The 25,355-nt window shown below is 38.6% G+C and overlaps 1 protein-coding gene across 1 annotated transcript in view; it reads right to left on the reverse strand.

The window, feature by feature from the left end:
- khdrbs3 (KH domain containing, RNA binding, signal transduction associated 3) overlaps positions 1-22,913 on the reverse strand; it is a 133,218-nt gene extending 110,305 nt beyond the window's left edge. The window contains exon 1 of the mRNA XM_055157495.1: positions 22,793-22,913. Within this exon, the coding sequence (XP_055013470.1) occupies positions 22,793-22,883 (91 nt within the window). The 5' untranslated portion in view covers positions 22,884-22,913. The remainder of the gene's footprint in view (positions 1-22,792) is intronic.
- Positions 22,914-25,355: the final 2,442 nt, after the last annotated feature.

Below are 25,355 nucleotides of genomic sequence, written 5' to 3' on the forward strand. Positions count from 1 at the left end.
AAGCTGGTGAACGTCGTAAACATTGTGGTGACAGGTTCTGCCATTAACTCTAGTCTTGATGTGTGTACCTGGCAATCAGACAGAATCCTGTTTGTTCTATTGGTGCAATCATAACCGTTTATAAGATGTGGTCCATTAGAGTGGTCATGTTACAAAGGGCAGTATACCACAGCCCTTTCCTATCACCAGCACAACTCTATATAGTATATCACTCGCCGCCAGGCAAACATATTCACTATTCCTTCTCATATTGCTTACATGACAGACCATTGATCGCTTGAGTTGGATTTCCTTCATCGAAAGCTTCATTTTATTTTGGACTCTGATAATGCAGTCAATGTAACCTAAAACAATGCTTAGTTAGGACTGGGAGTTTTCATTTGGACAAGGACAGGGCCAGTGACTACACTTAATAGTAATGTTCCCGTTATGCACAGGAGCGTCTCCTGAGGTTGGTCTTAAATATGCGACTACTCAATCATGACCAGAGGAAGCCATGTTGGAATGAAATGGGTCATAAGATACTTTAAATAAATATGATAATGAGGTAGACGCCAGTGGTTGCTCGAGGGGTTATTTGTGTTGGGAGAAAGGGGGGTAGCAAGTACTATTTGGTAATACAGTACAGCAGACTGCAACGATATGAAGTAAGAAGAGTGAATATTAAAGGCCAACTGTGTGCTGATTACAGGCTAATGGTATACAATAGAGCTCACAGGAGGAGGGGTGACAGGAACATTGCTTGTTGTAGGCCAGGTGTGTCGGGGCATATGACATCTCATATAGTCAACTTATGCAACTAATAGATGAATAATAGTCATTCTTTTTTCACCTGATAGAAACAAAATGAACCAAGGGCAAAAAAAAAGTCAAATGCATAGGTGGGCTCAAGGAATTTTGTTTGACTTTTGAAAGTATGATGGTGGACAATTGTTGGAGATTTTTTTGGGAGATTTTTTCTTTTTTACAATTATTCTGTATTACAAACTGACGAGGAGGGGTTTAAGTAGAGACTGGCCAATATGGATTTTTTGAGCTGATGCCGATATCCAATATTTCGCCTGCTGTTTTGGCCAATAACGGATATTTGCTAATTTGGATTTTTGTGTCCATAGCAAAGCCCACAAATGTATTCTTGAGTTGTAGCAAACATCACAAATTAACTTTTGACTTAAATTATAACGAAATGTATTTATATCATGTGTGTAAACATAGAGCCAAATTACGATCTTCTATTTTCAGTTTGACTAATTTTACTCAAAAAGACAAATCTGGGAATGATTCAAGGACACAAGAGAATGGCGCATCACTGTCCAGTCCACAGGATATCTCGAGGTTAAATTACTTTACAGATTACAAAAACAAGCAATTAAAGAACAACAGTCAAACCTCAAACTTGATACTAGAAAGTTTTGTATGTTTGTTGTTGCTTATATTAAGACTGCAGTGTTGACTTTTGCTATAATTTGATTTCTATTTTATGTCAGAAGTCAGGGATGATTTCCATCTCACTTTCATGCAGTCTATTCTGACAACATCTAACACAGGCCACAAGGCAGACTGAGAGCTATAATTGTCACTGGTGCCAAAGGACTGTTTTCCCCATGTACCTACCTCCTCCTTTTCTACTTTCTCCCTCTGTCCTGCTCCATTCACTATCGCATTGCTCTCATTTACATATTATTCTCTTCTCATTGCCAACCCACCACATAAGAAACAGTGACTTTCTTTCACCTTAAGCACAACTACACGCTGTTTTCGAGAAATTTTCCAGCTGCAGCATCGATGTAATAATATTACCTGCTGACAAGAAGAGAAATACACAGGTTTTTATGATGGCATACTGTGTGTTTCGCCAAAATGTAATGTGTCAAGAAAGTTGTTTTCAACACAAGAAATTCAGAAAACTCATCAAAACTATGTCATTATATCATGAAGTTAACATTAGCTATTATTCGGTGTCCTCAAAATTAGCGCTATTAGGCTTGTGTAGTTAAAGAGTGTACTGTTGCTAAGTAAATATACACTAAAAACATTCTAAAAAATACAGCAGCATGCATTGAAGTTGCTGGCTATCAGTAGTAATTCAGTTTTGCTCATGAATGCTAACAAGCCAGATACAGGGAATCATTTAAAACTAATCAGAGACATCTACATTTAGTGTGTGTGTGTATGGAGTAAGGCATCCAAGGAACTCCAAAATATACACAACATTGTATTATTTATACATTTGTATTTCTTCATTTTCTTGTTTGTTTGTAACGTGTCCATATAAATTTGGACTAATTGAAGTATTGTCCATTATTGTCTTAGCTCAGACCAATTCGAAATAAGATTTGTATTAAATCATAAAAAACTCTGCTTGTATTTTACATTTCAATTCTCTTCAGTCCCTACATCTTTATGTCCAGATTCAGTGCGCCTGAGAGACTAATAAGCTTTATGAGTAGGGGCGATTGGGAGGTGGCTCTTTCCTCTCAGCAGGACTCACTGTTACATGTGAGTGTGGGCCCTGCTGAGCTCCACGGGGGTATTGTAGCTCTACACTGGCAGATCTATGACATGAAGCAGCAGATGTCCAGCCTCTCGACACTGAGACAAGTGGAGTGTGTGGAGTGATGTCACTTTACACAAGGCGCTGTGGCATTTGGCTTCTGTTACACATCACATATTGATCGTGTGTGTGAGGCGGGCTGCTCCCTTGGATCCGTGCCTTGTTGTTTCTTCTACTCATACTTGATTTGAAATGTGCTAAAAAGATCTGATCGACTGAACAAAATCCTAGTTGGCTAAAAACCTGTCCTGCCAATTAGTCCACTCAAAACATATTAAGTATCTCTATGGATGTTCGTGCAAAAAAGAACTATTTATGCAGAAAAAAGTCCTAGGATTGTATTCATATAAAGACTAAACTTACATATAAATGCAAAAAACTACAAAATCTTCTCACTCGCTAACTCCTCCTTTGGCTGTTAGACTTAGACAAACTTACTGATCCACAAGAGAAATTATTCAGATTATTTTGACTGTTGTCCCATATGATTTTAAAAGTTAATACATAAATACATATTAGTTGACTAATACAATTTTGACATTTTGGTCGTCTAAGACATCATCAACAAATGAAGCGACCAAACGACTAAAGGACTACAGCCACAAGAATACTGTATGTGCTGGGCTTAATCCGTAACATGGGAAAGCATGACATTTCCATGGTATGATAATATGATATGATAGTATGATCAAAAAGTGATTCTATTATGTTACATTGCTGCTTGATATGTCCTGTTTTGCTGTGTTTATATTGGTTATATTGGATAATTATACATGAATTGAAATTAACTTCAGGTTGGTTCTTTCTTGTTTATTTACATTATTTGTGACATGATAGACCTATATGATGAAAAGCAATCTATACAGTTAGTTAAAGCTGTGACAGGGGCTGCATTTTCCACAGATCCAGTAAAATAAATGAACTCAGGCGCAGGTAATTGTCCCATCCCTATCCGTTCAATAGGGACATATATGTTGTTACACTGAACTGTAATCTTTATAGCGTAGAGTGCATTGGATTCACATCAGACTGAGAAGCTAGGATATGAGTTACATATTGCTTTTTAATTTGCTGTCATATTATGTATACTTTATAAAAGGAAACTGACATATACACATTATTCAGAACAATTTTCAGCTAAATTACAACATAATTGAATACTGCCACTGATATAACCAACTAATATAAAAATGATGTGGCCTTTATTTATTTCTAAATATATATTCTTGTGTTTTGCACAAAAATAAACATCTCATTTATAGGACTGGATTCTGACTAAACATTAAAAATGTCATAAACGCCAAGTCTGAAGAAAGCCACAGGCAAAAGCTGCTTAATTACCGAAATGCATCTGCACTATCAGCACTTCTCTACAATTAGCTGTGAACAAAAGCCTAATTAAGCTCGATAACTTTCTGATGCTGACAGTATATTCAATTAGCACAGGGGTAGGTGGTGTTTCCTGTTTTTTATTTGTGTTCCTGCAGACTTTGAGTTGTACTAAGCCATGTCCAGACAGTGACCTGTGTATAGCCCCATTCCTTCGTGTTTGTGTTTTGTTTTGTCAATGTCCTCTCACCACATTGATTTTAAATACAATGCTCCTCCAACGGCAGCAGTTTCATTTATGCTGCAAGGTTACGTGCTTTTCACCATGCATCGCCTGCTTGGAAATATTTAGCTGTTACTGCAGTTTAGCAGATTCACATAACAGTAACATGTTTTGCAATGGTGTATCACAATGGTATAATGGGGCATGGGAAGTAGGACGTACAGTATTTCAGCATTCTAGTAATCAAACATAAAAAAAATAGACTTTTTTGAGTTTCAAGCCATGTTATAATGAATGTCCTTACCTCCTCAATAATACACTTGGAGTTGTGTTTTGTTACATTCACACATGCTTGAATAATCCTTTACTATTAGTGCGTCCACCTCTCCAAAACTCATAATGCTCTGTTCCACCTTGTGATGTCATGTAGTGGTAGTTTTTAAGTTAACAGCTACTTTTACCTTTTGTTCAGGAGAGACAGGTCATCCCAGGGCTGAAATAATAGTGAAACTGTATGAAGTTTAAAAACACATTAATTAAAACACAAAAAACACATTAATTAAAACACAAATATTGTTACTATGGTGGCTTTGAAACTGAACTGGTACCCCTTTTGAATAGTTAAATCATGAAAAGAGCAACAGTGAGATGAGCAGTGCAGGGCAATAATAAATAATCTTTAAACTTCTTCATCGTGAGCATGATACTATTATTACGGGGAGACCGCTGAGACCGCCCCTTAGCTACTCCTAAAAACGACTCTAGTTCCCGACTCTGAAATGCAATCCAGTGCTGTCTCCATGGATCCCGAGTTCTTATCAGCGCCTCCAGGACGAGAAGCTGTCAATACAACAACCACAGAGAAAAAGAACGCCATTCCATCCCCCTCGCGCCTCGTATCAACGCCGCCGATCTCCACACACACAAGTGCGTTTGGTCAGACAGCAATTAAAAACCGGGGCCCTCTGGTGGGGTGGAGGGCGCCCGTCAACCACAGATCTATAAACCTGATTTCCATCCATTCACCTCGTCCCATTGACATGTCAGGCAATGACTGTGTGGACTACATACTCACTTGTAATTATAATCGTCTATGCCAGAGATGCATTACTTATGACAGCAAAGAATTGAGCTGTTATACATGTGATCCTGTCAAACAATGAGCTGCCAGATAAATAGCTGCAGCAGCATTCAGGGTTTTTTTCTTTCAGGTCTGAGTGACATAGATGCTGTGCTAGGTGAAAATCTAGAAAATGGAATGTCACAAGAACCTAGTGTGAACAATAATGAGTACAAAAATGCATCGGGCTGCTATACATGTTGGTAGATATAAAAGCCTGCGCTGGCATATGTACTGCAACACACGATACTTATAGGCTCCTTCTCTTTTGTAATGGGTGGTACATTATCGACTCATCTTGTTGGCACAGTGGCTGTAATGCAGTGGCCATGGGCAACATTGTGTAAACATTATTTCTCAATGTACATAGAAATGTGTCTTTTTTTGTTGTTCATAGAACTGTAGACAAATTTCATTCAGACAAAATTCATACATAATAGGGATGGGCATGATTAGATGTGTAATCGATAATTGATTATTAAGAATTACGATTACGTTCATTTTTATTTGACAAATCGAATGTAAACCTGCATGCGTATGATCTCTGCAAGCATGAGCCATCTTCGACGTGACACACACAGACTCACCATCAGCATCATCAACATCCCTCTGTCACAGAAAGAACACCTAGACTCCACTGAGTCATGTCCTTTAGTCTGACAGAAGCTGACCACATCAGCGCACAAGGAAAGAGCTTTTTTTTGTTTGTTTTGTTTTCACTTATAGTTTATGCAAATTAGCCATGTGGTTTGAAGTTTTGTTTCTGTAAAATGTAAAGAAATATGCGCAAGCCTGCATTAAACACATTATAATCTCAAACTGGCTGATGTGGCTCTATAGTGGTTATGGTTTATAGGTTGTAAAGCTGAGTTTATTTATGCAGATTAGTAATAGTAATAATAATGATGATAATTTTAATATAAAACCGTTAATGAGTAATCGAAAATCTATCGTTAATTCTACCGACGAATGCCTATTCCTAACACATGGGCTTCTGGTTATCTATGATTAAACCACCAACACTTGGAAAGTGAATGCCGAAAAGTAACCAGAATTTAGATTTTTATTATCATTAAACTAAATACATCATGGATTGAGAGAAAGCCTGTATCACAATACACATCATACCCCCACGGACAACAGACGTATAATCCAGTGTGTCAGTTATCTTTTAGAGCTTGTTTATGCTCAGTGAATTGACATTATTTGGATCAATAAGATTGATGGACTCAACACTTAACATAGGTTCAAGCTCACTATTTGATATTTTTTTCACTTTTATAAAACCTCGCTAACCTTGCTCTAGTGAAGTTCTTAAACTACATACAACTTTGACTTTCAACTTGTTTCAACAGTCTAATTAAAGTACCAGTCTTTTACCTTTGTAGAGGACTATACCGTACCTTGCAGCTTGTCACAAAGGTCTTCATTTTATCGAGAAAATCCAAAAAATCCATTTGTATACTCGGTGGACTCTCGAAGCATTCTCAGTCCACTAATGATGGCCAGGGAGAGGGAGAGCGGAGCTGGGCGAGCTAACAAGCGAGCCCGCCACAATCCACTTAGAGGTCGACCTATAACAAGCATCTTCATGGGCAAATCCTAGGTCAAACTTTAACAAGAGAAAGGCTGCCAAATGGTGCTGTGGAGGCAAGCACAAGCCACACTGGTGTCGGACGCAGCGCAGCAAGAGAATTTATTGAATGGCTGCAGGGAGAGGGGATAACTGCGTGTTATGAGGGCCGTATATCCCGGTCTGACCCCTTGTTTATGGTTTAGCTGTGAGACTTAATGAATGTTTTACACACAATAGTAGGTGCAAAAGCGGTAACAAGGAGAGAAACACACTGGCATCTGGCGGGTAATTGGAACATCATTTTGTGCGAAAAATGTCTAGACTTTTATATATTGTTTTAACACTTGAGGAAATAAAAAGCTCTCAAACTGCAATTAGGCTTTGCTTGAAATAGGGAAGGTGAAGAAAGCAGCCCAGCAGGACGTTGAAAAAGGGTCTCTTGGCGCTGTGGTAAATGAGCATTCGTCTCTCCCTCTCCTTCAGCTGTGCGTTACGAGAGAACTTTCCCCCGTGCTCCAAAAACCCAGAAAATGCACTTAACTTTCATTTACTGATATCCCACCGCCCTCACTCATTAAACATTCATGCCTGCAACGCCGACTATTGAAAAAGGTGTGCAGGACATTTAATACTTGACGCGGAAAAGATGATGAATGCGGCTGAAAGGATGGCACAGATCTGCACGCTGGGTCCCACTACATCAAAATGACGGCGGATAATGGCACAAGAAGGTAACCTGGTCGTGCAGTATTGTGATCCACACCAGGGGGATTTGAACTAGAAGACACACAATCTGACAGCGCCGTCTTCTTTTCATCTTTATAGCATAGTGCTTCTGTAAAAATGTCTACAGCTTTTAAATTGGTTACGGAAATATTTTAATCATGTGAAGGTTTCTTTTTTCATCAGATTTGGTGACTTACGAGTAGTGATAGATAATATACGTTGCTGTTGTCAAGCTGTTGTATCACACAAAGCCTTTCTCCAAGTTTGTGACAGGCATTTTGAAAGCAGTATATTCAGTCATATTTGTGTTATAAATGTGTCTTGTTAGACAGATCTAACTTACAATAGGCCATAACAAACATGGAGACTCTCAGTTAACTGAATATAGGCTCTTACAAAGTAAGTACCATTTACTCTGCAACAGCATTAAAAGATATGGATTGCACCATGTTCGTTGTTACGGTGAGCTCCTCTGGCTTCTGTATAAAGCTATTTATAGGCTTCATTGTGAGTGTTGATATAGGTCAAGGATTAGACTCACAGAAGTAATAAAGCACTTTGTACACTGGTCCTTTTTATTCTTCAAACATCAAAGGACAGCCCTGTAAACTCAACAAATTCCCATTACAGCAGCTGGAAAAATGGAGGTTATGCTCTTCAACCTTGAATATTTATGTTTGTGTCGGAGCGATGTTTAAGAGAAGCATGATATTGTGGCGGATATGTTATTTATGGTGGGCAGAGGTGACTTCTACCATCTGTTTGTGAAGCAACAGGCTGAGCACACGCTGCCAGTAAAAGGCACAAAGTCCCTGGGCTTATCTTGGTGGAGGTGTGCCTCTGCTCCTCGGCACCAGCGAGGTGGAACGATAAACATAATTAAATTGAGTTGGATTACACAAAATGGATGGGATCAGTTGGGAAGGCGGAGAAGCTAATCCAGTGCAATCCTTTCTATAGAGGTGCCAACCACACAAAACCACATAAATAAAGAAGAGACGACGCTGTCACAGACACCCCGAGCAGGAGACACAAAAGGGGAAAGAAAATCCACTCCAAAGTCATACGTGATGCTCTCCAATGCAGTGGAGAGCTAGTATGGACTGCTGGTTAATGGGATCTCCTGAAACAGAGACATCTTCTGGGTCAGAAGGTCTCATGTATTTCGTACTGTAAAAGGAGAAGTATAAACCCATTCACTATTAAAACTTGTATTACTGATTGAGTAGTATACGATTAGTAGCTTGTACCTAATTGCATCAAAGTCATTATACTAAAAGCTCAAGATAGCCATTCAAACATCAGTACAGAATACTAATCATAAGAAATGACATAGGTGTAGGGGTCGAGTATATTACATGAAATACTGGGTCATATGTTGTATTTTCTATTTTCCTTTAAGTCATGCGAACTTTTTATTTATTAACAACACATCAACAAGAGCACCTAACCCCTCTTTCCCTTCGCCTTCTTCGTCTCTCATTCCATTTCACACAAGGTTTTCTTGTCCTGCCTTCAGATTTCATTTTCACTTTCATAACAGACTGAGGTCCAATCCCCTTACAAATAACCTTTCCTCAGGGGCAAGACTATCCTGTTCCTTTCCTTTTGCTCTGCTGGTTTATGGTATCAGAGTTTTAGTAATTTGGATAGTCAGGAGAGTTTAAAATACATGATGAATTCAAAATAGTTACATTTAGGGCAGCACAATGTGAAAAAATTGATATTCGATAATTGTGTTTTGCAGTGTCATTTTTATATTATTGTAATATTTCTGACATAATAATTTCAGATATATGAATTTTTTAAAAATCTGCGCTTTAATTTAATAGTTGAACATGTTAAAAATAAAACGAGACCAAAACCAAAGCACAGCTAAATAAGGAAATCATTTACTTTTCATGTTCAAAAAGCAGTAAATTGCTATATTGATTATTGAGAGTCAATATTGTAACATCAATATTTTTTTGCAATATATTTGGCAGCTTTAGGTCCATAATTCTCACATCATTTCCCGTCTGACTGCTAGACATGTGCATTAAGGGCAGGCAGCATATATGTCCTTCTCCGAGACATGACATAGTATTAGCTTTCAGCAAACTGGGGCCTAAACAAGTGCACTTTGCATTATTTAAGTTGCCTTGGCTGGCCGCCTTAATTGAGACTCTCCTCTTGGATGGCTGTGCTAGCAGATCGCTTAAGGCAGACCCCCAGTGACATGGAGGGAAAATGTACAGCCTTGTGGCTTCTGAAATATGAATGCTGCGTTTACACCTCGGCTAGACTTGCTACATGAAAATAGAGGAGTCCTAACATTAAATCAACAAGCTGAGCCCTGGGCGAGCTGCACCAGGTGGAGTTTGGATCCTGCAATATGGAGATGTGCTGACGGACGCTGCGCACACATGCAAAAGACTAATAAGACGACACCTGGAGAATAATGCAGTCATTAAGTCTCTCTGCTGCCAATGTCTCAAGGAGAAAATCTGGAAAGAGCAGAGCAGAGAAATGTTATACCCTCTAGGATGAAACGCTACACTTGTTTCACCCAGGCATATGGTGAATATTAATTACTTTCAGCCGCCAAAATGTGTCTATTTCCAAAGACCATTAGCAAAGGTAACTGAATTTCCAAGTCTGTATAATTTTTTCTGACAATATAAGTATTACTTACATGTTCAAACATGCATCTTTAGTCCCAACTTATCTCAAAAAGGAAAAAGACTGAATTTAGAAAAAAATTGTAAAGTTTGACTACTAACAAGACAATTCAAATCCTTGAACTTGTTTTTGGCAGAGAGAAATATTCACTATCTCATTTGGATTGTCCATTTTTTCTGTTTTAGTTATATTGAGTACACCAAGTTCATATGTCCATTCAACATTCACTGCAATAAAATGTAAATAAAAGTATGTTTGAAAAGTTAAAAATTCTTCTGGCTCCAGTCACTACATATGCAAGCCAACTAGACAGACAGCCGTTCTAAATGAGGGAGATTTTCTTTTGTACTATGATGGTATTCCACAGTCCAGGCTGAGAAAACTGAATATGCATACTTGACTGCACACCTAGGAATTGGTGTGTTATTGTATTTCAGACGCACATCACTTTGGCCTGTTTCCATTGGTTGTGAAAACTCAATTATGTCAAGTAAACGCCATAAATGATATGAAATACTGGCAATGACTCTTGACGATAAGTACTGCATGCATTTGCCGGCATGAGGAGAAACACGCATGACATTTTAACTGCAGTGAACCAGCCGTATATCAGAGTGGCTCTTGAGGTAAATCAAAGCATCTTCAGCTCATTATACGGCGCTCAGAACATGTATTCCACATTAGTGGGCAAAAGAATCAATGCATGTGATGTGTGGCGTCTGTAAACGAGGGGCTGTTAGCTTTTACAGCCAGGGTTTGGCTTTGTTATTCCTGGCCTACATTTCACCCCTGGGTTCCGGTGGGACAGAGCCGGAGCAGCACTAACAGGGCTACAGTCTTCAGGACGTCTAAATGCTATGGCTGTACAAAAGCTGCCAGTCTGCCTTTGAATACTTCAGAGTGGAGTTTGTTACATATGGAAAATGTTAGTTGCTATAGATTTTCAAAACCAAACCCTTGACAGTTAAATTGTTTAAGCTTGCAAGATTAATTGCAATTAAATCAAAATTGCTATTTGAATTGATGCAACTGGAAAACATGCAATTTGTGAAGTACCATAATTTCCCCCACAAACAACTAAAGCCCCTGTCTTATATTGCATAAAAACTGCTTACCCTGTATTTGTTGTGAAATGTGATTGTTGTCATCTTTTTGTTGTAGTTTTTTGTCAATTCTTGTTTAAAATGTCAACTTTGAAGAGAATCTTATTTCTACAACATATATTTAAAATCTAATCACAGTTACAACCATCAATTCAATATCTTCCCCATATTCTGTAGCCTTAGGGGGCATTATACAATATTTTCGTATTACTGTTCCTGTTATTTGTAAGAGCAATAGTCGTCCAATCAAAGTGATACAATAACAGAAGAGGAACATTAGGATGGGACTTGAGTTAATAATATGTATGTTTTAATCGATAAATTGCATTTTCCAGCATAATTTCTGCTTTACAAAAACAACCTTAATCTCCTTTTACCAGCTATAATAGTTATCTACAAATTACAGCATGCCATTCAAATGTATCTAAAGCAAAACTGTTGTTATGGGAACTCAATAGAAAAACATTACCACATTATTCATTGACGTACATTTTATGGAGAAATTTCTAACCCGTGGATAACGCTGTAATGCTCATTGCAGCCAATAGATTGTGAAATGTACTACAGTTGTTTACTCAACCAAATCCTATGTCTACCTCAGTGCATATTTTGTCTGTTCTAACCCAGACAACGTATATCCTGTGCTTATATACATACCTTGTTAAAAATACTGCGTGGTCTGAAATATCCACTGAAATACAGATGCAGTACAATTGTAAGCAGTGGGTTTTGTTGTGCGTCTGCATCTCGCTGCACACTTTAATGCAATACAAACAATGCTGTGAGCTCCTGCTGGGGAATGTCCAATTAAAAAGCACTAGACTTGCAGGATATGTGCAGCAGTGGGCGAGGTTATAGCATCTAAGCAGAGGTCCGGCAACATTCACTCCGGCTCCGTTCTGCTTCTATACAGTCCATAAAAGAGAGATCAGAGATTAAACAAGACTCTGCATGAGATCTGATGCTGTGTACCACCTCTTCAAAGGCACTTCAAAGACAAGTGTGAATTTAATAGCTTTGTACCATATAAAATACTAAACATTGTGAAGATTTAAGAGTCTAAAGTGAAGGCTAAAGACTTAATTATCCAAAGAGTCCAATCATATCGTGCTATTGCAGAGCTGGACTGACTGAACAAACTGAACCATGTGTTGTTGGAGATGTGCATGTATATTTTAGTGTGTAAATCAAAATACATTTAAATTACGGAAATGGGACAGTGCACTGACACAAACTGCAGCCATTTTTGATTGTGAAGTTTACATAATTTAGCATACTCATGGCTCATTTAAGTCAGGGGTGTCCAAACTTACTTTCAGGCCATTGAATGTTGGTCCATACTGTTCAATACTGGATACTAGAGGTCAGTCATCAGGTTTTAAAGTGCCAAATTATAGTGGTTATCAAACTAGCAGTAAAACGTCTTTTGCAGGATAATGTGAGGCAATCAACCAAAAAACGTGAGGTCCAAGAAAAATTTGCCTGAAGGGCATATTTGGCTCTCGGGCCATAATTTGGACAAATCTGATTTAAGCACCAATGAATCACTAAATGGTAATTTGGCCAGTAACGATCAACAAACTCCTTACTGGCAAGCCGAACCCACATACCAAAACTTTACAAAGATGTGGGTCTGGAAGCATACTCGATCTCAGTGGTGGAGTTACCAATTTGGGGGCCCTAGGTTAACTTGAGTTTGGGGCCCTCACTATAATGCACCATTTAGTTTTGTTTTTTGTTGTTGTTTTAATATATTTATTGTCTGTTTTTCCCCATTGTTCTTAAAACATGCACATTTTTTTTTTATTTGAATTATGGTAGATTGGACAGGTGTCTTATTAGTTTGGTAGCCTACTAGATAACCAGATCTGAAAGTAGTTTTATTTTCTTGCTAGTACAACTACATTTTTGTTTACATCCATTACATATGATTTTTTTTTTTTCTTATAATTACTGTTTATAGGTAAACTACTCTCATTTAATGTCATACTGAGAGAAAATCAAATAGCTCTGAGGCCTCAGCCATTAGTGGAACTGGGGGCAACTAAGGGGGCCCCTCCAGGTTTGGGGGCCCTAGGTAGCCACCTACGTTTAACTAATCGCAGCACCGCCTCTGCCCTATCTCCTCAATTTCAGTTAGGGGTGATTAGCTGACAGATTAACCAATCAGGGAACAGAGAAACACTCAGTCCACTTGAGTCAAAATGTAAAAAAAAAAAAAAGTTAGGTAAAAGAAGTTACATAATTTGTTCTAAATGATACATACATTTTTATGAGATGTCTTCCTCATTTGAGAGACACATGCTACAAATTAGCAGGTGTGTTTGGACTGTCACCCGCTGGTTTCACACCCTTCTGAATTCAAACAGAATGTAGACTGCACTGGCCGCTCAGGTAACCAAACTCTAAGCACACATAGTCTATGATCTGTGACTTGCTTTGTTCATACTGGAGCATCTTTTTTGTAGTTATGATATGATAACGCTTCCTTTTTACACAGTTAAAGCCATATTCAGTTAAAGTGAAGGAGCATTTTGGATCCAACCCAACCCGCGCATTATTCACAACCACCCCAATTAATACAGGGACGTTAGTATATCATTCCACATTTTTAATTAAACTAGTTATTAAATCTAAAAAGCTATTTCACTGTTTAAAAATGTATTAATGAACATTTCTCAGTAATTACTTGCCCTGTCATTAAACACTTGAATTGTGCAGGAGAATCTTGTGGGGTTTCAATTCTTTTAAACTGACCTAAGGCAACATAGAAGTAACTGACAGTATTACCCCACAGGAAATAAGTGTTCAGATGTATGGTGATATGATTTATGCATTAATGAGGCCAGCTCATAGTGGTGTGCTGTGGGCTAGTGTAAGAGCAACTCCATGTAAATAACAGACGCACTTCTTGCTACCCGAAGTGTATGTGTACCTGGAAGGCACTTGTTAGTATGCGAAAGAGGATTTTTCATTCCCCGTTAGCTGCCGGACCTCCCTGTCTCCCGTTTTGGCTCCAGTCTGGTCCCTGGATTCATCTGGCAGCAGTGAGGGCAGAGAAGCACGATTCCTAGGGACAACAGCTCCACCAGTGATTACACAGGGACGATGGCTGATGCGTTCATTCAAAAGTAACAGAAAAGCTCTGAAAATTTGCGCTGTACCTTGCCATGTCATTATAACAAAAAGTCTGACAGAATAGTAGTGTTGATTAGATTCTGACGGATATTCAAAAATGGAAATGTAATTAGAAATTAAGTCTCACAAATCAGAAAAAAAAAAAAATTCATCTGAACACAGAAAAGTTTTTTTTACCTAGAGAACATGTAGCAGTTTTTATCTAAGGATACCAACATTTAAAGGGCCCATAACACCCTATTTTCTGATCCATGTTATAATGTCGTTTCCTCATCACAGGAGTTGTGTTTTTGTTTCATTCACACTTGTTTAACACAAATCTTGTGTACTTATTTTATATTTCCACCTTGTGATGTCATGTGGTAATGCAGGGAGGTCCACTGTGTTTTTAAACTCCATACACCTTCACTAGAATCTTTTGGCTGACCCTGAAATTGCCAGTCTCTCTTATACAAAAGATAAAAGGTAGCTGTTAACTTGAAAACTAACACTTCATGAGATCACAAGGTGGAATAGAGTATTTTGCATTTTGGAGAGGTAGACTGACTAATAATAAAGGGTTACTCAAATGTGTGAATGAAACAAAACACAATTGCGGGTATGTTTTTAAGGAGGGAACAACATTCTAAGGCTACATTCAGACTGCAGCTTGAAATGACCCAAATCCTTTTTTTTCCCCCCTATGCAATCCATATCAGATCTTTGAATGACAATCTGAGTGACACAGATCCAACTTTTTCAAATGCGATCCAGGCCACTTGGATATGTGGTCCTAAAACCGATACATATCCAATCGTTTGACATGCGACTTCAGTCTGAACAGCCAGGTCGCATTCATCCCACCTACACATCAGGCTCAGAGTTGAGTCAATGAAGGGAAAGTGAGGTTAGTGAGTTAATTTATATTTGGGGGGATCGCTGTATTCAGGCCCAATTGGTTTTTCAAATGATTACCAAAGAAATGTCTGAGCAAGGCTACAGGCGCTCCTGGCTCCAATGTTAATAAAAAATAAAGAGCCTGCAAGGAAAATACAAAGAGGCTAAAGACTCAAACAAACAAAGTGGCTATGGACGTGTAACCTGTCCATTTTACAAAGAACTGGACTGTATTTTAGGAGACAAGCCCAGAGTTTAGTCTACTTCCATAAACGCTGAGAACGCTTGCTGTGCGTGACGTTGTTGTATCCTCCATTGCGCATGCGGGATACTTTTGGGGTGTTTAAAGTTCACACTGGAGAACACATACAAGTCCCATTTAATTGGAAATATGAACAACCTCGCAAAAAATCAGATTTCACAAAAAAATCCAAAATGAGCATTAAGCCCTGCAGTCTGAACGTAGCCTAAAATAGCTTAAAGCTCACAAGAATATTTTCTGTGTAATATAGGATATTTGCAGCATGCTTAACAGTCTCAAGAATATGTCAGATATAATAGAAACGTTGTCATTGTTTTTCACTCATAATGTAGCTGATTAATCGACTATGTTACAACGCACTCACTCCAGCTGTGTTTCATTATAATAAAAATATTGTTCTCATCCGACTTTTTCTGCAACTTAATGAGGTGATAAAATTGAACTTTTAAATGTAATGTTCTATTCTACTGTGTTTATTGTGTCCTATAAGCCATACATTTTACATTCTTTTATTGCAATTACAAGGGGAAAGAAATCAGTTGTGCAAGTTTGTTTATAAGTGATTTTACAAGTAAATTAAAAATAGGCAAATGTTTAATTGTGCTAAAGTAATTCACAAATGAATTTAATCATCAAAACCTTTTAATCCCAGGTCAGTGTCTGCTCTGTTTACAGTTGCTTCCTGAAAGCAGTCTAATTAACTGACAAAGATCCGGCGATTACTGTAAATAACCATGGCTATTTGAATAATAATAGAGTTCAATGATTTGCTCAAAGGAAGATGTTTTGTCTCTATTTGATGAAAAAAGATTGTCAATTTCAGCGCTATGAATTATTGATAATATTGCATTTTTTGAAAGTTTGGTGTATGATATATTAAAAGAAAAAAATTTCAAAATACTGCAAAAAGAGAAGCATACAAGCAAACTTCTATGGTAATCTTTCAAACAAGGGTATACAGTGATTTTTCTGAACCTTAGTGGGTATTACAGTACATTTAAAGATATGTTTAACACATTACCGTTAGAAAGCCAAGATATATGAATAATGTTACTGAAAGAAGATAGAAGATTTTTTATCAGTATGACAAAACGCTCCTAACTGTGGATGGAAACGAAAATGTGAATCAAGTCTAAACATTAATGATATGGCTGTGGGGTATTTCAAATGTATTTGTTTTGGAGGATAAGCCCCTTGAAATGTCTCGCCATCTAGTTTTCGAGGGGGTCCTCAGAATCACAACAACAGAAGACAGACGCAGTAGGGCAGACAGTAGGCTACATACATTCAGAAAAAAAAAAAAAAAAAACTGAGAAAAAATAAAATAACAAAATCAACACAACCACACACACACGCTCACTCACACATGATGTTAGACACAAAATAAGTACAATTTGAACAAAAACTAAGACAGAGTTCGAATATAGTCCCAAAGTACTGCACCAGAGCATTTTTAAACAAAGGGACAGAAGTTAACGTGCAAATGGGTGAGGGAAAATTATTCCAATCAAAGGGGCATTTATATTTAAATAAATGAAATAATTTGAATGGAGAAGGTTTAAAGGTGTGAAGAAGTGCTCAAACTTTGAAGTAAAAAAGAGTGTTAAAATACACTGATTTAAAGTGTTGGTTATTTTTTATGTTAATGAAATCAACATTAAGAGTCATTTTAATTTAGTTTTTTGAAATTTCTGGTTCAGCAACGTTCTCTTTAAACTTTTTTCATTTGCTTAGAGATTCGCCCGTTCATCCCTCCATGGTCGCTACAATCCCCTGCCAATTGCATGATCAAGTCCAAAAACTCATCAGCAAGATGGCAAAAGAAGTGCTCTATTAAGCTGCATCATGTTCCATCTGTTGTGGAAGAGAGAGATAACAGTATTTACACTTTTCTGGAGTTGTGGCAGACGGTTTCGGCCAAATTTTGTGCACTGCAGAGTTCAGCTTACTTCATAAAATGTCACGGATTAATTTTGGTGATGGCGTCCAACTGCAATCTTCTCCCTCGACACAAATATCACAAACTAACTTTACTGGAACGCATATTTGGGAATTTGTGTTAGGTGAACATTTTGTTTTAGGACACACCAGGCGCTAAGTATTCCATCGTTTTTATTAAAGTTTGGGAGATGGCCAATATTTGCAGTAGCTCCGGTGAGAACGTAGTGTGGATAAAAGACTGAAGGAGAGCGTGTGCTGGGAAAGTGGTAGCTAAATGTCTTTCACGCATTAAGTATTCAGAGCTCCTCCAACGGTGGGCTTGTTCTTAAAAGAGTCTAACCTAGATTTGAGCAGCGCACAAGATAACAAAGTGCTGAGTGAAACATAGCCTTATCTAGGTACAAATGAGAATGGATTCACCTCATTGGAGAAACAGACATTGGACTACCGCTAACTCTGGCCAATTACTGTTTGTAGAACTTCAAACACGGGACACCTATGACAAGTTTGAGCTAAAAAACTTTCAAAATGTCTTGGAAAACTTATTTTTTGCAAATTACCATTTCATGGCACCAGTATATTGTATGTTTTATGCATGTAGCCTCTTTTGCTGGTTTGATGTAGAATCCAGGAATCCTATATGAGCTAAGATGAAAATGCCTGAGTGTGAATGTTGGATTTTGAATTTGAATACCAATTCATGAGAAAGTAATAGACTCAACATATGTGAAATGTTTCTGGGAACATTACCACATTTTAAGTTGTAAAGTTTGCAGACATGATACTATCATTACTGTATTTTGCAAAACGTTAGTATGTTTATTTAGCCAGGGTGGCGTCACCTAGTGCCTCCACTTAATTTCATTGCTCTCCAGTGACTAGGTCAGGAATCAGAATACACTAGACCAGGGGTTTAAAACCTTTTCAATCTTGGGGCCTGACTTTTTCTGAACAAAGTAACCTGGGGCCCTATCTCCTTTTAAATGCATTATATTGCACTGCTTGTGGGGCCCCCAAGGAGGTGGTCCCAGCCCTACTTTGGGCCCCGGCCCTATAGATAAGAATCACTGCACTAGACGGTTTGCAAGAACCATGGAAGTGCGAGTCCGGGCACCAGCCATTCAGCAAAGAGCCATACATTCTGCGTTGGCAAGGACTCCCGAGATCGAGGATTTAAAGCCGGAACAAAGAGAATGTTTGGTGAATTTTATCAAGGGGAAAGACATTATTGCCCTTCTTCCTGTCATGGTTCATGTTTGTAGTGTATTTGCTCATTTTGGTGTTTTATTTTGACATTTGTTGTGTCTGCTTGTAGTTGAGTTTTACTTCCTGTCATGATTGTTTGCCCCGCCCTAATGTGTTTCACCTGTGTCTGTGTGCATTTATACCCTGTGTTCTCCTCTGCCTTTTGTTGGTCCATTGTCTCTGTCACAGTCCCATCTTGTCTTGTGTCATGGCTCTTTAGTTTTGAGTTTTGAATTTTTTGGATTTGTCATTAAATACTTTGAAGCAGTCCAGACACTTCCTATGGAATTTGGGAAAAGTTTAATATACCATTTGGCCCCATTAGAGGTGCATTACATACCTCACGCCAAATAGCAGTGATTGGTTAAATAAAACAGTACCCACCTACCGTCGAGTGAACAAATCCTAATGCGAGGTCAGATGGTTTCCATGAAGTGAAACCAGCTGATGAATCAGGCTAATGTTTATTCCCAAAATAAAATAAATGAGGGGAAAGGGTAGTATAGTCAATAATAGAGTAAAGTTCATTAAAAACATATTTGGTTAACCACTCATTTGCTAATGTAAGCTACTAAGTCCAGGTAGAAACTATGACAGGGATATAGTTTGAGTTCTTTTAGTTTGATCATATCAAAGAAAAGTTGTCCAGTGTCCTTATTTTGAGCAATGTACAGTCTTGCTTTTCTTCTCTTAAGCAGTAGTCTGGTTTACAGTTGAAAGCCCTCCTTCTCTGTCTGATATCCTCACTCAAAACACAATTCTTACTTTTCACTTTCCAACTGGTCCTAATTTGCATTTTAGCAGCTGTTCGACTTTGAGCTTCAGACACAAAAGCCCCAATGAAAAATGTTACCTATGATATACTTCAACCCAACATAATGAGAGGTTCGGAGTGAGTGGGTAATTATCTTGGAAAGAAAGCTGCATAAATGAGCAACACAAGTCCAGACTGGTCGACAATATCAAAGTACTGAAGGAGGCAACACTTCATCCATATGCGCCACATAGAGTGAGAGGAACAACGCCAACAACACTCAGAGGCCAAACGCGGCGAGGCATGTCAGTCAGCCAAGTGATAATAATATCGATATCAGCGGCCTAAGACCTGGCAACAAGAAACAACCTACAGAAATCAGTGGATGTTGTGTGTATACAAGTTCTACAAGAAATAGATACAACTTTGAAAATCATATATTTTTGAGCATGTCAGTGGCAAATGTAAACCTTTTCATCTTCAACAAAGACTAGTGCACAAATGTACTCTAAACTTACTTGGGGCAGGAATTGGATTTTTTTTTTTCCTTATGACAAAGGGCTCTCACACACTGTTGTTAAGTTTCAAAGAAAACAGCCTGGAGTGAAGTTTTATTCTAGCTTTGTTTATCCAGTGGATTTTGCAGGGTACCACTCCAGCATCTCTGGCAGTGTCTATAGTATTCTGCTCCCAATACAGTATATTGGAGCTCCAACCAGCTCGAAACAGAAAAGGGACGCTTTCATAGAGGATATTCTGGACACAAATCACATTTCTGCTTGTGTTTGTTAACCATATTGTAGATTTAGAATATATATATATTTTTTTTTGCTCTTTTTTCTGCTTTTGGGTTATTGTGTCAGTGAAATAAATTTCAATATTATCATAAATCATCTATATTTCCTTCATATTATATATTAGGGATGTAACAATATCCAAATCTAAAATCTAAATATTTTTACAATATACATCTCATGTTACGGTATTTATTGAGATATTTTGTGAAGGCTAACCAAATTATGAATATGCTGCTTTTTCCTCTTAAAATGCATTGACAAGACTTAATTCAAAGAACTAAGATTTGAAAGTGCTTAGAACTGTTATTTCTTCATGTAGTTTGCACCAAAACGGAGCAAAGGATCATGGTCGATGTAGTCCCATCTGTTTATTTAAGCAATTGCTGCACCATAACTATGAATTTACACAAAGAAACTTGTGATTCGATATATATTGTGATGGCCCACGAGACTTTTGACAATCCCAATATTTTGGTTATTGTTACACCCCTAATTATGTACTCTAAACTTACAGTAATTTCTCAGTATTTGATATAGTAATATTCTAATAAAATAATCTGTCTTGTCTAGGATAGGGTTGGCATATAGACTAATATTAGCTGTGAGACTTTAATGCTAAATATATAGATTTTAGATTCAGATCTTAGTGCACAGTTTAAACACGCCCAGCATTACAGCATTACCATTTGACGCTACTTTAAATACGAAAGGCTAAAGTAATAAGAATCATATGCATTTTAGAACAGGTTTTATGCATAAAAAAGCTCCATGGAGATGGCATATATTGTTGTTTGCAGAGAACACTATATTAAATAAGGGTCTCTGTATGAATAGCTAATTGCGAGCATTCACCTCCACTTTTGATTGGATTGCGATTAATCTTGCAGCTCTAAGACTATTACCACAATTATCCTCGGGCCAATAAACCAGCTCTGACTCAGAGTGCACTTACCAGACTGAGCTCTAACTTATACGGTCTGACAGATATTTTCATACTATTCACAACAAGTATTCTAGTCGAGTAAACTATAATAGAGTGCTACAGTTAAGCCCAAGAGTAAAAGCCACATTGAATTACACAAAACTGTACAAGCGATGATACATGAGAGGCTGAGGATGTTATAATGATCTGAAGTGTCTGATTGAGAATGCACGGGGCGACAATATACGCTGAAGTAATACTATGAGAAAGCATCATTAAATAGAAATTATGCCTGACTTTGCCGGGGGAATGTTTTTAGGGAACCCTTGAGGACTCATGTTTGGGCACAAGCTGTGAGCAGGACCGGCCTGTCAGATAGGATAAAGCAGCCCGCGCAGCAGCAGTGTCTGGGGGCTCACAGCATTAGTTCCAGTGCAGCCACAGCGGAGCACGCAATGGACCAAATCTGCTTGTCTGTTACCTTTTAAAAGAAACATATTGCTCCACTCTGAACCAGCGCCTCTTGAATAATACTTAGATGTCCTGACAGTCCAAAAGTGGGGGGTGACAAGTGCAGAGCCAAAAAGATTTCCAGCATCTTCAAAGCAGCGGAGGATTAATTAAACTGTGGTTCCATCCGTTTAAGAATTCCATTTCGCTCACGTCTAGTAGCTTCAAAGAGGGGAAACACATGTACATTTGAATAAGAGGGTGATTATTCCGGCTCTCGCGCAGCGGCTTACACATGTCTGCATGGGGATGAAGACAAGTCCAGCCTGCTAACTGAATGTCAAGTCGACTGAGTGCTACGGTCTCGCTAATGCTCCCCTCACAAAACTTGGCAATAGCATTTATCAGGGATTTAACTCGCAGAACGCTAGAGCTATTTTAAATATTTCATTAATTCACATTTTTGTTATTAATTTTCTTCTTTGGTCTTTGGTAATAAGTTTAAATGTGCACAGTGTTACAGAAAAGTTACGTGGTGCACCTTTAAGAAGCCTCGTGTTGGATAAAGACCCCTGGTATTGCTCAGGCTTAAGTTAACAAGGTAAACATGGCAGCTAAAGGCACCTTAGCCATTCAAACTTAATAAAAAGCAGTTAGATTAGGGTGACCAGACGTCCCTGTTTACCTGGGACAGTCCCAGTTTTGAGCTCTGTGTCCCAGGTGTCCCTATTTTTGACCAATCTGATCCCTGCAAATAGAAAATACAGAAAAGCTGCTTAAAAATGACAAAACCACAAAGAAAATGTGACTCACATTAGTGCCAAGTGCGTAACAATTTTGCTCAATTACGCACTCGTTTCACAGTTTTATCATTACAAACCACCACAAACCAGGGATGTCTCAGTTTTTATTTTGAAAATCTGGTCACCCTAAGTTGGACTTTTTTGTTTCTAAAAGACCCCAGTGAAAATAGTAAGCAGACACACACACGTTGTATTTTTAACCATAAGTAGGCGTTTCGATGTCGAGTAGCCTCACCAAAACCCTAGCCTCAAGCGCCACTTTAAAGCTAACAGCATCACTTCAATTTCCACGCGGTTTACACGGAGGCTTACCTTGGTCCAACAGCCGCAAGGAGTGCTGAAAAGTCGGGTCCAGCGTGTCCTTCTCCGCCATAAGCTCCGGTAAGATGTTCTCGCTCCCCATTCTGTTCCTGTGCCTTTCCCTTCGCCCCAAGTCAACGAGGTAAATGTAATGCAAGTCAATAATTCAAAGCAGACGGGGAGAAAACTTGCGCGGCGCCAACTTAGTAAACCTGGCACGAGAAGCGGGAATCTCAAAGACGGAAGCTGTTGTCATCCGAGCGCGCGTCACAGCGGCATGTCTTAGTTCTTATCGCTCGTAAAAATTAACAGACACGAACTCGGGTGGTTGTATTATCATCCGAAGGGCGCTGTGGTGGAGCCGGTCGTCCCGCGTTGCGCATCACAGCCTCGGGGTTGAAGAAGCAGGTCCGCGCGTCGTGCGTCGTGGTTGTGGTTGTGTGTCTGGCGCTCTGGATGTGACGGTGCCTCCTCGCTCGTATCCCGCGGTAAAGTGAGGAGGCAGTGAGAGCGGCGGAGGCAGCGGGAGACACGGGGGGAGGAGCCAGGCGTGCGAGCTCTCCGAGGTGCTGAAGCCCGCCATTAGCATAGAATTACCATACACCTCCTCCTCCTCCACCTCTCAGCTCTCGGCGCGGAAGAAGGCGGCCATTCACCAGCGCCAGAACAGAGGGTTTTAATAATAATAGCGATCACCAGGTGTCAATGTCAAGAATGTCACGGTTGGGATTTAGCGGGGAAATGTGATGAAATGAAAGTTAGACCTCCTGTTATTGTCGGGATTGATTTACTGCTCCTATTTTAAGAACGTATTGAAATTCCTACAGCATTTTTTCGTGTGGCTTCAAATTCTAAACCACAATAGCCTAATGATTTTGTATAAATAAAAACAGCTTAGTTTATAGACGGTATGCCATACAATTGAAATTTCCCAGGTCTTAAATTACACAAAACTGACCCTTGTGCTTGCTTTATTTTATTTTGTTTTGTTTGCTTTATTTATTTATTTTTGTTTCATTCATACATGTTTAATCCTTTATTATTACTCTCTATACACCTCCAAAGCTCAAAAATGCTCTGTGCCACTTTGTTACGAAGCTGTAGTTTTCAAGTTAACAGCTACCCTTTACTGGTCAGGATGGCGCCACCTAGTGCCTTCGCTTAATTTCATTTCCCTTCAGCGCCTAGTTCAGGAATCACTAGATGATTTGCAAGAACCTCAGAAGTTGTAGACTTCACACCAACCAGTCAGCGAAGAGCTGTGAAGCACTTGTCTTGGTCCCTTTTGTGGTAAAGCTCAACAGTAAACAAAGCGGTCTAGATGGATGTAGACAAAGCCATACATTATGTGCTGGCAACAATTCTCAAGATCGAGGATTTAAAGCCAGAACAAATAGAATTTTTGGTGAATTTTATCAAGGGGAACGACGTTATTGCCCTTCTTCCTACAGGATTTGGCGCATTACATACGTCACAACCAAATAGCAGCGATTGGTTAAATAAAAAAGTACGCGCCTACCATCGAGCGAACAAATCCTGCGAGGTCAGATGGTTTCCATGTGAAGTGAAACCGGCTGATGAATCCTTTACCATTTGTTCAGTAGAGATTGGAAATTCCAGGGCTGAAATTATCTAAATGATTCTAGTGAAAGTGTATCTTTTTGCCAAGTAACTTCACACGGGGCAGTTAACATAGATATGAGGCAGTTGTCATCTGTGCCTTAGGCTACTGGATTTATGAAATGCCTTTTCCATAGCTTTTCACTGACTTATAACCCAAAGAGACACTTATTAATCAGTGAATTAAAACCAGATTTTGATCTACTTATAATTTGGACAGCTAATGCATGTTTAAAAACTAGAATCAATATGGCAGCAGGTGATGTTTTTTCTAGTGTCTGGCAAAACAGGCTACACTTTATTTGACTCTGCAACGATCTTGTTATCTTGCAAATGTTATATGCCTGGACGGACATCCTCTCTTGTTTTGTGTGCCTATATAATAAAACTTATAGGCCTACTGACATTATAGGCTGTAGACTATAGTTACAGCTTATCTAGTTTTCTATTCTTTCTTCTCTTGACACTTCAGCAAACTTCCAATGGGCTATTATACTGTAAATAATGCACGGTGTTTAATAATTATTGCTTGAGGGCTGATGTTTAAAGCTGATATAAATTAATAATATAAATGCTATTAGTCACAGAATACATTGCCTCAAGATACTATTTTCATCCTGTTTCAGCAGTGCACAGACTGGGGCCTGGCCACTGGAGGATACTACCATGTGTTTATTTTCTTATAAATAGGATCCCTCTTCTTCAGGCTTTTATTTACAGCTCAGGATGGCCCACAGCAGTAAATATTATGCGTCATTTGAGTATCCGAAGGCTGCTGTAGGCCTATAGTCCTCTGTGACTAAGTCCATTTAGATAAAACATCATATCCATCGAAACCTAGGATGTATAAGTGCACAGTCTATAAGCAGGCTATATTTTATTTTATTACAATACCCACTGTAATGTAATGTTGATGATGTTTGACTTTTGGGTTCAGTTGACTTTTTTTTTTTTA

Source organism: Boleophthalmus pectinirostris, unplaced genomic scaffold, assembly GCF_026225935.1.
Source record: "Boleophthalmus pectinirostris isolate CB_2022bp ecotype Guang Dong unplaced genomic scaffold, ASM2622593v1 HiC_scaffold_21, whole genome shotgun sequence".
NCBI classification, from domain to species: domain Eukaryota; kingdom Metazoa; phylum Chordata; class Actinopteri; order Gobiiformes; family Gobiidae; genus Boleophthalmus; species Boleophthalmus pectinirostris.